Source organism: Pezoporus flaviventris, unplaced genomic scaffold (genome assembly GCF_033815535.1).
Source record: "Pezoporus flaviventris isolate CSIRO_AGI_PZ_B2104156 unplaced genomic scaffold, CSIRO_AGI_Pfla_v1 ptg000047l, whole genome shotgun sequence".
Taxonomy (NCBI): domain Eukaryota; kingdom Metazoa; phylum Chordata; class Aves; order Psittaciformes; family Psittacidae; genus Pezoporus; species Pezoporus flaviventris.
The window spans coordinates 13190808-13205431 of record NW_026892595.1 but is presented as its reverse complement, the minus strand read 5'-3'; the positions used below and the strand labels follow the sequence as shown (position 1 = coordinate 13205431).

The 14624-nt window shown below is 40.5% G+C and overlaps 1 protein-coding gene across 3 annotated transcripts in view; it reads right to left on the bottom strand.

Annotated features, from left to right (window-relative positions):
• Positions 1 to 4546: 4546 nt before the first annotated feature.
• TRDMT1 (tRNA aspartic acid methyltransferase 1) overlaps positions 4547 to 14624 on the bottom strand; it is a 30100-nt gene continuing 20022 nt past the window's right edge. Inside the window, exons 9-12 of one of the 3 annotated variants that reach the window (XR_009746058.1) lie at positions 11727 to 11784; positions 10608 to 10737; positions 6720 to 7197; positions 5061 to 5264 (exon numbers count right to left, since the gene is read on the bottom strand). Coding sequence is in view for 1 of the 3 variants with exons in the window: in XM_061468356.1 (XP_061324340.1) it covers positions 5164 to 5264; positions 10608 to 10737; positions 11727 to 11784 (289 nt within the window). In the remaining 2 variants the exon portion in view is untranslated. Of the gene's footprint in view, positions 5265 to 6719; positions 7198 to 8014; positions 8205 to 10607; positions 10738 to 11726; positions 11785 to 14624 lie in introns of all 3 variants that reach the window. The other 2 variants (XR_009746057.1, XM_061468356.1) reach the window with 2 other exon arrangements.

The following is a 14624-nucleotide window of genomic DNA, read 5'->3' as shown; positions in this document are numbered from 1 at the left end:
CCTGGTACTGTCAAACTACTGGTCACTGCATTCTTCATGTCAGCTCTGATGTCTGTTAGGGATTTTTTTCACTATCTTTTATCTTGTTTTTATAACTGCTAAGTGTCAACTGGAAGAAACTATGTGCCAACTAAACCTGCACTTCTTAGCAGACTGTTGAATGTATGCATACTTCAGGGACTTTCTTTCACAAAGTCGAGTGTATGCTGACCAGTTTCAGCCTGGACTTTGGCTGTGACTCACAAAACCCTCCCTTTTCTTTCTTGTCTCTATTACACACTGAACACACACTGCCCCTCTCTGCTGCCTGTCAGTCTTGGATTCAAGCTTCTGTTTTCAACTAATTCTCTCCAATATACCAAATGACCAATGAGCAAGAAGCCACTGAGAATGGGGAGAAAGCTACTGCAATGAGGAAGAAGAAATCCACCTTCTCTTCATGCAGGCTTTATAGCTTAGAAAATAGTTGACCTGAAGACCAGGTGACTTTGACTATGCACAGAGAGATACGGACATTTATGCAGACTTTGCATGACACACTATTTTCCATTTCATTAGACCTGCTACATTTTGGTTATTTTTTATTCCTAATGGATGCACCTTAGGCTGGCCAAGTTGGGAAATCTATGAACCATCTTAAGGAGGAAAAATAGGTCCACACCTTTTAATTTTACCGAAGTACATTGGATTGAGACATCATTTTTGGAAGAACAGAATGGAAACCCTGCAAATGTCTGGCAGAAGAATAAGCACTGTTCTTTGCAACAAGAAGAGCTGGCACAAAACCCTCCTCCTGGGACAGATCATTCGTTACCTCACTGACGTGATGGCTGAAGAAACACCTCTAAGGAGTGTAGGTTGTGCGCAGATTTGGCAGGAAGTAACGGAGCATTTGTGTCTAGCCAATTCTGGTTGAAGTTCATCCTGTACCAGCATGGACTATGATTTACCACCACCATCTTGTGTAGCTGTGTGAAATTAAATGGTGGCTCTCCAGCAGTATGTGCTTGCAAAGGCAAGTAATTGCTGTAAAAGACAAGAGTTGACTCCGGTTATGGCCAAAAAATTTAGTAAGCTTTAATTGCACCTAGGAAATCACCTCATATGCAGAACATGAGTCCTTGACAATGCTCCCGTTTTATATGGGGGAAGAGCATATTGATGTGAATCCCAACCTGGCAAAGTTTTTAATGGCAGACTAACAAATACTCCATTATTTTGTTCTACAGATGCAAAAAAATCCCTGCTATTCAATGTTATGACTCAAATCTTTGGAAATAATTATAAATCCAGCCCTGCTGCTGGTTTAATCCTGAGTAGTGCACATTTACCTGAGTTTTCCCTGAGCTGAGGTCATGTCTCCCAGTACTTCCATCCTCACTTCACTGCATCCTCTTTCATCTTTCCTCTAATAATATTCCAGCCTTCAGAAGTGACACATAATATATGAAGCACAGCTGTTACCTCCATGGTACAAATGTGCAAATTGCTGGGTAAACAATGGTCCGCATCAAATTTAGCACTTTCTGTGTGTCCCTATGGCTCTAAGACAACCAAGCATTAAGCTGATTATTAGCCCCTGTACAGAGGATCAGAAACCACAAGGTTTACATCAAACAAGGGTGGCTGTCCTGGGTTCAGCAGTAGCAGTCATTTTTCTCGTTCTTGGTAGCTGGTGCAGTGCAGTGTTTTGACTTTCGGCCTGGGAACAGAGCTGATAACAATGATGATTTGGTTTGGCCAAGGACTTTGTGAGCCTCATGCTCTGCCAGGGAGGAGGGGAAGCCGGGAGGAAGCAGAGACAGGACACCTGACCCAAACTGACCAAAGAGGTATTCCATACCACAGCACGTCATGCCCAGGATATAACGGGGAGTTAGCCGGAGGGGCTGGGAGACTGCAGGGTTGGAGGAGGCATCGGTCAGAGCTTGGTCGGTCTGAGGGGGGCGAGTTATCGGTCGGCTGGTGCTGAGGTGTTGTATTCTCTTCCCTTGTTATTTCCTTTATCATTATTATCATTGGTGGTAGCAGTAGTGATTTGTGTTATACCTTAGCTACTAAACTGTTCTTATCTCAACCCGTGGGAGTTGCATTCTTTTCGATTCTCCTCTCCGTCCCTCCGGGAGCAGGGGGAGGGCAAGAAAGGGGGGGAAGTGAGTGAACGAATTACCTGACTGGGTTTAAACCACAACAGTGGCTCAGAAAAATAACATTGCCCTTTCTGTCCCTTACTTACAAGCACCCATCATCTCTTCCTTCCTTCTCTTTAAGTGCACCTGGAGAGTTTTATGGCCACAACAGCTTCCCCAGGGGATACAGCCATTGCACAACTCCAATTCCCACACCATTCCTTAAGGATGTCTTTTACTTCTCAGCATACTGCTCACTGACACCTGCCCAAGATTTTGCTCCCTCATCACGGCTGATGAAGTTAAAGTTACCTGCTCATGAAGTTAAACTAACTGGCCAGGAAATCTACAGTTTCTGTTTTTAATAGCAAATAACAAATAAATGAATTCTGATCTAGTTAGCTCCTTCAGCTGGAATTCATCTACTGTCCCAGTTCTCCCTGAGCTCCTTTATCACAATGAAGGCAGTTACAACATATATTAGGGTTTTAGTTTCATTACACTAATATTTTGGTTCCTCTGTCTTTCTGATTTTAATTCCTACAAGTTGTTTCTACAAACCACCAACTTCTTTGATGCTTCCCATTTTCTGATTCATTCTTTTTTGAAATTAGGTTCATGAAGAGTTTCCAGGCAGCTACATTGGCTTTGTTCTTTTCTATTGATTATTCCAGCCCTATTAGCACATTCCAATTGCTTTAACATACACTAGAGTTATTTTTAGAGACTTCCATTTGCATAGTCACCCTTTACCACTAATAACCCTAAAGCCATGAATGGACATGTCTGCACAGCCTCCCTCAGATTCATTCTGTTCTGTGCTGTTGGCTTTATCAAGAGGTTTAGATCTGAGCCAAGTCCATAAATAACTTGCTGTGTATTGATGCTGTGATTACAAACATTGGCATTCTGTCACCATACAAATATAAGGAGGTAAGAGTGATCAACCTGGGTTACAAAAAGATCCATCTAGGTCAGTACCCTATCTTCAACAGTGGCCAGGAGCAGAGAGTTAGTAAATGGGTAGAGGAAGAGGCAAGCACATACAGTACCTCTCCTAGGTACTCTCTTAGCCTCCATTTATTTGCAGCTTGGGAACTTCTTCAGCCAGAAGTCTACTTACTCAGCACTCTCAAAGGATTTTAGTTCCATGGACTCATCCAGTCTTCTCCTCCTCCCTATGCTTCATCTTACATACAACACATGTACAATTAATGAGTAGTGCCACATGGTAAGCAAGATCAATAAACAGTCAAAATGCCACTCAAATACTGAGTAGAATCCCATTTCTAAGTGTCATATTTACAAACAGAATGGGATTAGTTTCTTTCAAAAAATATATACAGGGCAAACATTTGAACTAATCAGAACTACTGATTACTGCCTAGGTATCACAAAATATATCAGCACCATCAATGTGCTTTGCTTCCAAATGCCAGGTTGTAATTTAAAAAGGTTGGAGTTACAACAGCACAATGCATGGACAAAAGCACAGGACAATGAATTAAAATTCACTGTCAATATGTTTTAGAAGCAGCTAGGGAACTTTCAACTTACACTTTAATACTGCTTACTTACAAGTGGCATGCAAATCATTAAAGCATGTTTTACACATTAAGGAATTGAAAACTAATTGTTAATGGGAACATTTTACCAAATATTATTATGGTGAGGCAAAATGAACAGACTACTTACATGGTTCAGCAGAAAATAATCCCAATTTATACATAAAATTGACCTCCTTTGTTTTCATTTCAATGTTTGGATCATATTAGATAGCATCAGATCTTCCTTTTACTGTGTCTCTCCCAAGAGCAAGACCATACAGAAGCTAGTTAGGCTGATAAATCTACACAATAACCACCACATAAACAGGTAACTTTGGTTCATGACACTGTTAAAACCACACGTGTTCTTTTGCAGTTTTCTAGTAGGCACAGCCTAAAACATTAGTACTATTTTGCCGTTAAGTACTATAAGAGACTGGGTAAAGATAGAGCAAAACTCATCCTTCTCTAGAGCCTAGTCCAGAGCTCTTTTAAGAGAATCCATTCCCATTTCTCTTTTATAGCTGGAACTTCCCAGGAGGCCCAAATGCTCTTGGAGAGTAAGACAGATAGAAGTAGGTCAACCCAAGCTTTTCCTGGTTCCTGGTTTAACAGTCCAGCATGCAAATCAAGTCTGAAGAAGAAATGCACAAGAAGTGAGCACAAGACCAACCACGGCACAAAATAATGATACCAAGCTCATAGTCTTTCTCAGGTGAGAACACCTGCAGTATCTCTGTTCTCCATGATCACACATGGAGTTTTTAATTCATTTATTTATTTATGTCTTTTATGTATAGGTCCTTGTTAAAGAGCAATGAATCCTGAATAATATAAGTGAGAACAGAAACAGGCAAGTTATTGTCAAGGTTATGATAATCCTGAAATATTTTATTCAGCTGCACTTAAACAAATCATTCCAGACAAATACAGTTAGGCTCCAGAATCCTGCAAGTATTTAGAGAGGTTGATACTGAGTCTTCTTAAAAATCATATACAAAATATCAAATTTTATCATTTCATCAGCTACAAAACACCACATCAAAATTCCAGATCATATATACAATAAATCTTTTGAGAATGGATCACTGATATTTACAGATGAAGACATTTTATACATAGAACTCGGTCTTTGCACTTAATTAAAACAGCTTTGACACTTAAAGCCTTTTTACACTGTACTGCAAAGATGGTTTAGTCTTATCCATTTTCACTGAGGTACATGTAAATGCTGCTCTTTTTCATTCTGCAAACTAGAAAGGAACTTTAAATAAAGCAATCAAGTCCTGTAAATTTCCATTTAAATAAAACCCCTACAATGCAAATCCACCATAAAAGCAAGGTGTTAAAAATATATCAGAATTGTTCAAAGTGTCAGAACAGATATTTTGGTATATGTGATTTTTGTTCAGCTGCCATCAGCTTTGTCTTGAAAGACGGAAATATTTTCTGTCACCAGTCTGTACTCATCAGATTCAGGGTCTAAATTATCCAAGTAGAATGGAGATGAGTTTTGCCACCACATGTACACTGAGACTGTTTCCCAGAAGACGGTAGCATTGCTTTACTGTCACTTTGTCAGGAAAGCCTACAACAAAAACAGAGTGCAACACCATTAGTCTGGGTTTGCTCCTAGCTTTTAGTCTACTCCTTTGTTCAGGGAGCAGATCTTAATGCAGTAATCACAGACTGCAGCAGGGCTCACCCCCTCCCCCACCACTACCATTCACAAAGTTACAAAATCAAATCCCAACCAGCTCATGGGATTTGAGGGAATTACAGTTCTATGATGTGGATCAGTTCTTCCATTAGCAGCACTGCTAGCTCTCAGGTTTAACAAGAAGCCTCAGAACATTGCTCTATTGTATAACTAATGCTGAGCTCCTCTTCGTATAGTACAAAACATCCAGCAGTTGCAGGGAGGGGCAGCAGCACCTCAAACACAGCCCAACATCCATAGAAGACTGTGGCCGTGGCACAAAGAAAATGTGATGATTCTGCAGATGAACTAAACTGCATTTTTCAGTGAGCTTTATATTGTACTTCCCTTATGAGTCCCTCTAACCAACCGAGGCAAACAAATCCAATGAGTCTCACAGTGCAATGTACCAGTAGAGATGAAGCTACAAGCAAGGCTTATCCAGTGACTGGTGAAGCAGCTGAACAATTTTCCATGTAATTCAATGCTAACCCTGACAAATGCACTCAGAAATACAGACAGCATCAGAAAAGTCCTTCATATGGTAAGTGCATGGGCTGGCAAAAAGAAGGGAAGCTCAGAAAATAATTAAAATGGTCCGACTACTGTGAAAGGGCTCTGCTGTGTATTGAGCACACGGTCAAAGGTGAACAAACTTCCAAGTATGAAGAAGCTGTTCATCTGTAACTGTCATTGCTTGCACTCTTGGCTTACTCCAGCTGTGAGTTAAAGTGCCTTTAGCTTCAACCTGAGTGAAAGATGAACAGCAGTGGTGATTCAACTGTTAGGGTCATTTACCAAGCTGTTGAAACTTGATCACATTCAATTATTTGATCATTTCCCAAGAAGTAACACTTAAATCTGACTCCGAGATAATCACCACCCAGTTTAGCTTTGATGCATAGGCACACTGTGTGTAAGTAGTTATACGTGTGTCCTGAAATCTGCACAGCACTTCAGAAAAAGTCCTCTTCCAGGGATCGCTCAGGAGAGAACACGGTTGGACAGTTGCTGAGCCAGGGGGGGAAAGTTGAGGAGGAGGTGTCTGGGAGGCGTTGTTCCATCCTTCTGTGCCAGTTATTAATGCCTCAAACATGGACTACTTCGGTAAACACATCTTCCGCCAGCTCCATCCACTCTGCCCCGCCTCCTGGCACCCACATTTGGGCAACCGTTCCTGCTTTGGAACAATCACTTGCACTCCCACACACACACTTCCTTAGATGAAGTTTTTCATGTTACATCACTGAATAAGGTACAGAATCTACACATTCTAAAAGAGTACATCAAAATACCTATGTGTTTATGCATACACGTGACTTACTTATAGCCCAAGAAACTTACCAGAACCCTGAAAATTTCAGTTTCTCCTTCTGCCTCTTGGAAACTGAAAGCCTAAACTGATTTTCAGAGCTCCCATTTCCTTCTCCTCAAGGCTCCTCCATCTGCCTGCACACACTGTCTCACACCTTCTATCTTCTTGGCTCAAGAGTAGCCTGTATCAGAAGGTCAGATTTAACAACTCACACTACGCTGGCACTTCCTGCACAGCTCTCACTGCATCATTTAAGTTACGCGTGTTACTTGATGATGTAGTGGTCTTTGCAATGCACACTACCACACTGTGCTGGTTTTCCATGGGGCTGCCATTTGTTTCCTAATAGCTTACACACATCACAAATGGGAAAAATGGAAAAGGCATCCTGACATCCCCCCTCATGAAAGCAGGTCCCAGGTGCAAGAATGCTCTGATCACTTTTAATGGTATTGCTATGGGACCTACAGCAGCAACTAAGACAAATGACTGCAGTATTTCATTGACCTGCAGTGCAATTACTATTTACACATTTAGATGTTAAAAGCACAAATAAATCTGTTAAGAGCAGACAATAATTTTAACTCTGTATCTCACATACTGGAAAAGACCATCAGTTTGTTAAAATACAGAACCATTTAGAGACAATCATGTTCCTTCTGAGAATACTTTAGCTGCATCTAGAAACAGTATCTGTTACAAAGCTTCCTGATGTTCCCTTCATTTTCCACTTATAGTTTTCTCATTCTTAGCTCTTAGATCAACAATATACTTGCAGTGGGTACACCTCCAAGATTTCTGTTGTTGAAAATTTCAGCCTAAATGTTGCTGTCACTACAGAACATGGAGACAGAAATTACAGCATATTTCTCTCTGAAAATACCACACTTCACAATAATGACTTGAAATTTAACATGGAAGAAATGCTGTCAGGGAAACATCCTTTGTGTAGCCATAAATATAGCAACTCTCCAAAAGCCCACCCCATAGTTTGCAAACCCTCAGAAGATTATAGTACCTGAGATTATAGTACATAAATCCACCAAAGATTTCAATCAGCCTAAAGCTGAGTAACACCTTGGGGTTTTTAAGCACAAAGTAGGAAATGTCTTAGATTAAGCACAAAGGAAAAAAAGTCAGACTTGTGAGTCAATGCACTGGGAAAAGCTTGGTCTGCCTCTGAATCAGGAGCATATGTGAGTGGAAACCACTAGATGGGAAAAGCTTGTTTTATGTGTTCTGAAAGCTGGGGAAGTAGTATAGAGAGGCGGAGAACAGCCAGAACTGTAAAGAAGGTCCTATGATTCAGGCAGAAGGGTACTACCCTCAGAGGTGGAATCTAACCCTGTCCTTCCCTCCTCAGTTCCTGGGTCACAAAAGACAAATTTGCTAAATCAGCACTTCATAGACGGATGCTCTGGACGCTCTTCAAATTCAGGAGCATGACTTGTCTTTAGAGTTCAGTTCTGGTTTGCAAATATATTGAACCTCACAGCTGTCCCTAAAGATAGGCCCTGAACAGAGAAAGCACGGAATCATTCTAAGCACTCTGAAATAGTTAAGGTCAGGTTTCACAAACTCATCACCCATGGAATCTTCCAAACATAAATTTCTCCAGTGTCTCGGTCCCCCCCTCTGTAAAATACAAGCAATATGAACTCTACCACACCTCTAAGTGATGTTGCAAAGACTGATCTAACATTTGGAAAACACAAGCTGCATTAAAATAAATAAGCAACTTTGTGCTCAAAAGAGATCTTGAACAGCATGATTGTCAGTGCCATGGACAGTGGGATTGAGTGTGCCCTCAGCAAGTTTGCCGATGACACCAAGCTGTGTGGTTCAGTCGATACGCTGGAGGGAAGGAATGCCATCCAGAGGGTCCTTGACACGCTTGTGAGGTGGGCTGATGCCAGCCTTCTGAAGTCTAACCGTGCCAAGTGCAAGGTCCTACATCTGAGGCGGAGCAATACCAGGCACAGCTACAGGCTGGGCAGAGAAGAGATTCAGAGCAGCCCTGTGGAGAAGGACTTAGGGGTGTTGGTTGATGTGAACATGAGCCAGCTTCAGTGTGCGCTCGCAGCCCAGAAAGCCAACCGTATCCAGGGCTGCATCAAAAGGAGCGTGACCAGCAGGTCGAAGGAGGTGATCCTGCCCCTCTACTCTGCTCTCGTGAGACCTCACCTGGAGTATTGTGTGCAGTTCTGGTGTCCTCAACACAAAAAGGACATGGAACTGTTGGACCAAGTCCAGAGGAGGGCCACGAGGATGATCAGGGGACTGGAGCACCTCCTCTATGAAGACAGGCTGAGAAAGCTGGGGCTGTTCAGCCTGGAGAAGAGAAGGCTGCATGGAGACCTCCCAGCAGCCTTCCAGTATCTGAAGGGGGCTTATAAGGATGCTGGGGAGGGACTCTTCATTAGGGACTGTAGTGACAAGACAAGGGGTAACGGGTTCAAACTTTAGATGGGATATAAGGAGGAAGTTCTTTACTGTAAGGGTGGTGAAGCACTGGAATGGGTTGTTCAGGGAAGTTGTGAATGCTCCATCCCTGGCGGTGTTCAAGGCCAGGTTTGACAGAGCCTTGGGTGACATGGTTTAGTGTGAGGTGTTCCTGCCCATGGCACAGGGGTTGGAACTAGATGATCTTAAGGTCCTTTTCAACCCCAACTATTCTATGATTCTATGATAAACCTATACAAGCCCAATCCAGCCCTGTTTAGCTCATTTCTTTTCCTCAGCCTAAATCAACATAGAACAGAGCTGTGCTAAAAAAAAACAAACAACAAAACAAAACAAAAAAAACAGGCTGTCTGCAAAAAGAACAGATCTATTAAAGAAGAGAGTCAATGAAAAAAATCCTTTATGTTGGCATATAACTCAACACTGCACAGTCCTGCAAATATTCTGAAACAAATAAGCTTAGTGCTGGTAATTCTAATTGCAACCTTGCTAGCATTCTTTGAATGTAGCAATTTTGAATATTAATGTAAGGAATGAATGAGAAGACAAGCTAAAACTGCAAAAGAAAGAAATGTGTAAGGACTATTAGCACTCCTCAAAGCCCTAGGTCATCACGGAAGTCAAAGAAAAAGCATAACAAACTACTCAAGGTCAGTGGTGTCTTATTCTATGGATGCTTGTTTTGCTGAGAGACAATCACACTGATGGGATGGCAGCAGGCCAAGGTCCGCAGCAGCTAGTAACAGCTACACTTTCTTGCTTGCTTTTCTTTACAGTTCTGGTGAATTTATTTCAGGCTTAATTCTGGTTGACCTGCGTCCAATGCGCGGGTACTGCTGAGTCTCGTTCTTTGACTCCTTCGTCTTCACAATACCAGTTAGACAATGAAGTGACCAAGGGCTACGACTGCCTTTTCTAGAAAATAGAGATGACTTAAAAGATCATTAACTGAACAGTTTGGCTATTCTTGAACAAAGAAGTATCTGTATCTTCTGAATTTCCCTTTCTGTCAGCAGCTGCAAATGTGCGGAAGGGAGAAAGCAAGCAGCTCAAACACTGAGAACCACTAATAGAATTGCTAAAACTGGCAGAATATGTTGATTTACCAGTTGTCAGTAATGCTGGCTGCTGAGTAAATAGTTTGAACTTTAAACAAAGGTATTCCTTCATGCCGTTCAGTAATAGAGCATTTCTCATGCCGAAACTTTTTTCTTAGTTTATGAAGATAAACCTAACCACAGAATTTGCCTCTTATAAAATATAAAAACCTAGTGCAAATTCAGAGAAATTCAGGGTTGGCTAAATAACAACAATCATAAGAACTGAACAGTCGGGGCAGGGAGGGACAGCATGGGGGAGGGAAGCAAAATGTAAGCATGGGTTACTCCGCAGTAAAAAAAGTGCATTGGCATTTCTAAAGAATGATGTAGAAATAAGTACTTTGCAGCACGTACCAAATTCTGAAGGGAATCCATGAAGATTTGCTATTTCTCTTGGGGTGAAGTATCTAAGTTTTAGTGTTGACAATTTCATAAGTTTCTCTTCTTCTGGTAACTCCTCAATATGTTCAAATGCTGATTCAAGCTATGAAGAATATCCAAAACAACAGATATCACCAATGCAGGCCAAATATGTAAAATTTAAGTCACATCTTAACAGAGTATTTCTTTAACTATCACAGTTTGACCAAAAACAAAAAACATGTTTTGCTTGAAAGTACTACGGGTGGTGTATTTTCGCAGCCAACATCTCATCTTACGGACTTGCAAGAAATAAATCAATGTTGCCATGAGGGCATTCATCATTTCTTCCTCCAGTTGCATGCTACACCAATGCTTCATGAGGCAATAAAAGGACTAGAAACATTTGTTAATGACAGGATAGTGACTTAACATACCTCAATAGGACACCATCTACACAAATTGAGCTGTATGGATGCAGCTGTTTTAATACATTCACTTTAAGATTATTCTGAATTCCAGAGGTGCATTCTTCTTAAGCTTAGACATGCCATATATGAGTAAACAGCACAGAAGTGCTAAGCTTACTTTGTGGTGAACTTGGTATCAACAGTAGAACTTTTCAAAATTCTGTGTGTTCCCAGATAAATAATACATTTGAAATTCAAACGCATTGACTATTCAAACAATTTGACTATTTACTGGATCATACGTGCACAAAAAATGGCCCTGGATTCATGATACTGCACTGTAGTTTATCCATAGAATTAGCCATTTTTAATACCTTCACATACCCTGTGAAACCTCTGTATGACACCACAGATAATAAAATAATAGGAGCTCATTCTCCATACAGAAAGGTGCAAACATAATTTTTATCTAAATAAGCTGCTGTTTAAGTACACAAAGTAAATCAATTGGAAACTCAGATGCCACAAAGTGCAGTTTCAAAAGCTTTTTTGTTATAATATTAAGAATAAGAAAGCAGAAGGCTGAAAAAAAACCCAAGCCTTAAAATAAGTCTCAAGTTTTAAAAAAAAGAACTAGATGATCTTCAATGTCTTTTCAAATCCAAACCATTCTATGATTCTGTGAGAGTATACACATTCTTACCTGTACATCTAATGCTGTCTGCAGAACTGAGCCTGTCCCTTCTACATAGTGCCCATACCTTAAAAACAACAAGAACAAATGAGTATTTTCATCAGACCTCATAGTTCTGACAACTACAAAGATGCAGGGAGGTTGCTAAGGTTGTTTTGCTCTGATTAATAAAAAGCCTCCTGGATAGATAATGCAAAAGGCCTTGTTATTAACAATGCTATCCCATGGAGTGCAGTAGTCTCTGACCATGCTCTCTTGGAGATCAGCCTGTAATCAATGCACAAGAGTTTATTTACATTAATGCCTTATATAAGGCAACCAGGCAACTATACAAGGCCAAGGAATTCAAATGTAGTATCACCAGAAAGGGCGAGCTACATTGCACAAACCAATTTTACGCTAAGGCAAAATGCATTAAAGGTCCTAGAGGCTCAAACTGGCTCTCCATATTTGAAGGAGGACCACTAGGTGTGAGCCTCCAGCTTTTATATCACTCCATTAGGAATGAAAGGGTTCACTTGCGTTTAACATTTGGTTGTATGTGGATTTTCCACAGAGGGATGGGAGATGCCCAGGCATTTATGCAGAGCAGAAGAAAGAGACAAAAGAAAAAAACCCTAAATCCAATTGAACAGTAAGCAAACTTGCATTCTAAAACCATATGATAGCTTTTTGGATGCTTTGTGGTCAATTGTATAACAACATGTTTACCCTGCAATCTCCTCCAGGCTATCATTTAAATATAATTATGGGGTTTCAGAAACATGCTCTGCTAGTCTAACTACGATAGTGTTTGAATGTTCTGAACAGAAAAAGACTGAGTCAAGCCAACTGATGACTTCTGCACTGTGGAAGAACTTCAGGAGATCCCCTGCATTAGAGGGGTGTGGTCTACATCAATCATTTGAAGACACTCTTCTTGAGTTTCATCTGTGCATCTGTAAAGACAAGTATAAAGGTCTCTTCCTCCCACTTGGGGCCCATTCTAAAGCAAGGCCCCAGAACAATTTTTGTTTCAAGCCTTTCTAATTCCATGATGAATAAAGGAATACTCTCCCTTCCAGCACAGACACAATGACCCAGCATGGCTCAATCATGAGAATTTCTTCTTTAGCTGGAAAAGCCTATGAACAGTTCTGCCAATACCACTGAGAGCAACATTCGTTTTAAAATAAAGTGCTTGCAAATCTTCCTTAGGATCAGAACAAAAGGCCCTAAACACTGGTGCAGATTAAAACCATATGGAATAAAACCACCTTCAATTGGTTAGTTGCATTCTGAAAATTCCCTGTAACACACACAGCACTGAGGAATTCTGATCATCATCATCTTACCATATTTCAGATTAATATATCTGAGCCAAAATAAATAAATAAGGATAAATTTCAAAGTAGTATTTTAGGGTTTTATTGGGGGACAAGAATCTTTTAATAGGATCTCTGTTATAAAAAATACTCCAGTCTAAATAATTTGCACTAAAGAACCCTCCTCCCCCACCCCGAAATTCCCTCACACCCCCCCTGAAAAAAAAAAAAATCTAGTTGGTGTAAAAGTGGTTTGGGAACAGACAAGGGGTGGGGGTGGTGGGATTTTTAACACAAATGTGGGCAGATGGCCAATGTTAGCTCTATTGTTATTAATTATTATTGTAGCTGCTGACTACAGAAATATTAACATTCCTACCTTACACTCCGAACGTAATTAAAGATGGGAATTTTTGCCACAGTAAAACCCAATGCATTGATTTTCTGACATTTCATTACAATTATAATGACAGAAGCTGCCTTAAGAAATTACAATCTTCAATTTTCATCTGCCTCAAGAGCTTTTTTCACCCCCCAATTTTTGCAAGCTTTCAAAAAAAGCTTTTAATTTCATACACATGATATATTATTTCTGGGTATACTGTGTCTTATATTATGCCTAACAAAAAGGTAATTTTCACAACACTAGAGTGTTTCTCTAATACTACAATATTTTAGAAGGTATTGCTTCTTTTGACAATAGTGTCAAGCACTTGAAAGTCCAGAATGATCGCATCTAAAGAAGTAGTTCTCATTTGCTCTGTCCTTTTAAAATGGACAATCTCCTCTCTCAACTTCAGACAGTACAAACATACTCCTAAAAGAAACCACCATGTCTATAGTCTTAAGGAACTGAACAATCATTTTCCAATTTCCTAGAAGTCCAAGGTTGGAAGGGAACACAGATTCATCTGCTCAATCCCTCATGCATCACAAGCTATTACATTTTGCCCTATACTCCACCAAAGCCTTTAGAAGACTGGTAGGACAAAGGCAGAAAGACAAAAAGCACTGATGAAAAATTGGTGAATTAGCAAGGACTGGAAAAGGCATACCCTGATTACTCTCATCACATCAACCTTGATGGAAATATTTGAAAACCAATCAGAGAAAAATTTTTCTCCCATTCTCAAAGCTGATGATCAGTATCTTAGAGGACAGACACAAGGCAGGCATTTCAGCAGAGCTGTTTCTCTGTAGTACGTGGAGTGCTGTTCCGCTCCATTCACGGTCCTCTTTCCTAAATCTCATACTTTGGAAAAACATAAAATCAGAACTCCTAGAACACATACAGCAGAAACTCACTCTTGGCCTCAGAAAGTGATCTGGATGAAGTCCGAGTTGTAATTATAATCCTTCTGTTAATGCAAAGCTATAAATGGTATGATGCAAAAAGGGGGAAAAGCCTCTTAAAAAAGGGGAACAAAGGCAGTAAATCAGATTTCTACATTTTGAGCCAAGAACTACCACAGCTATCTGGCCCGGCTCCTTCCACATCAGCAGAAGTGCAACACTCACGTTCCACATCAGACTTCCCACCGCTATATAAGAAAACTCCGTATTAGCTACTCAGGAGCCTCCTTCAATGTGATTTTGATAAACA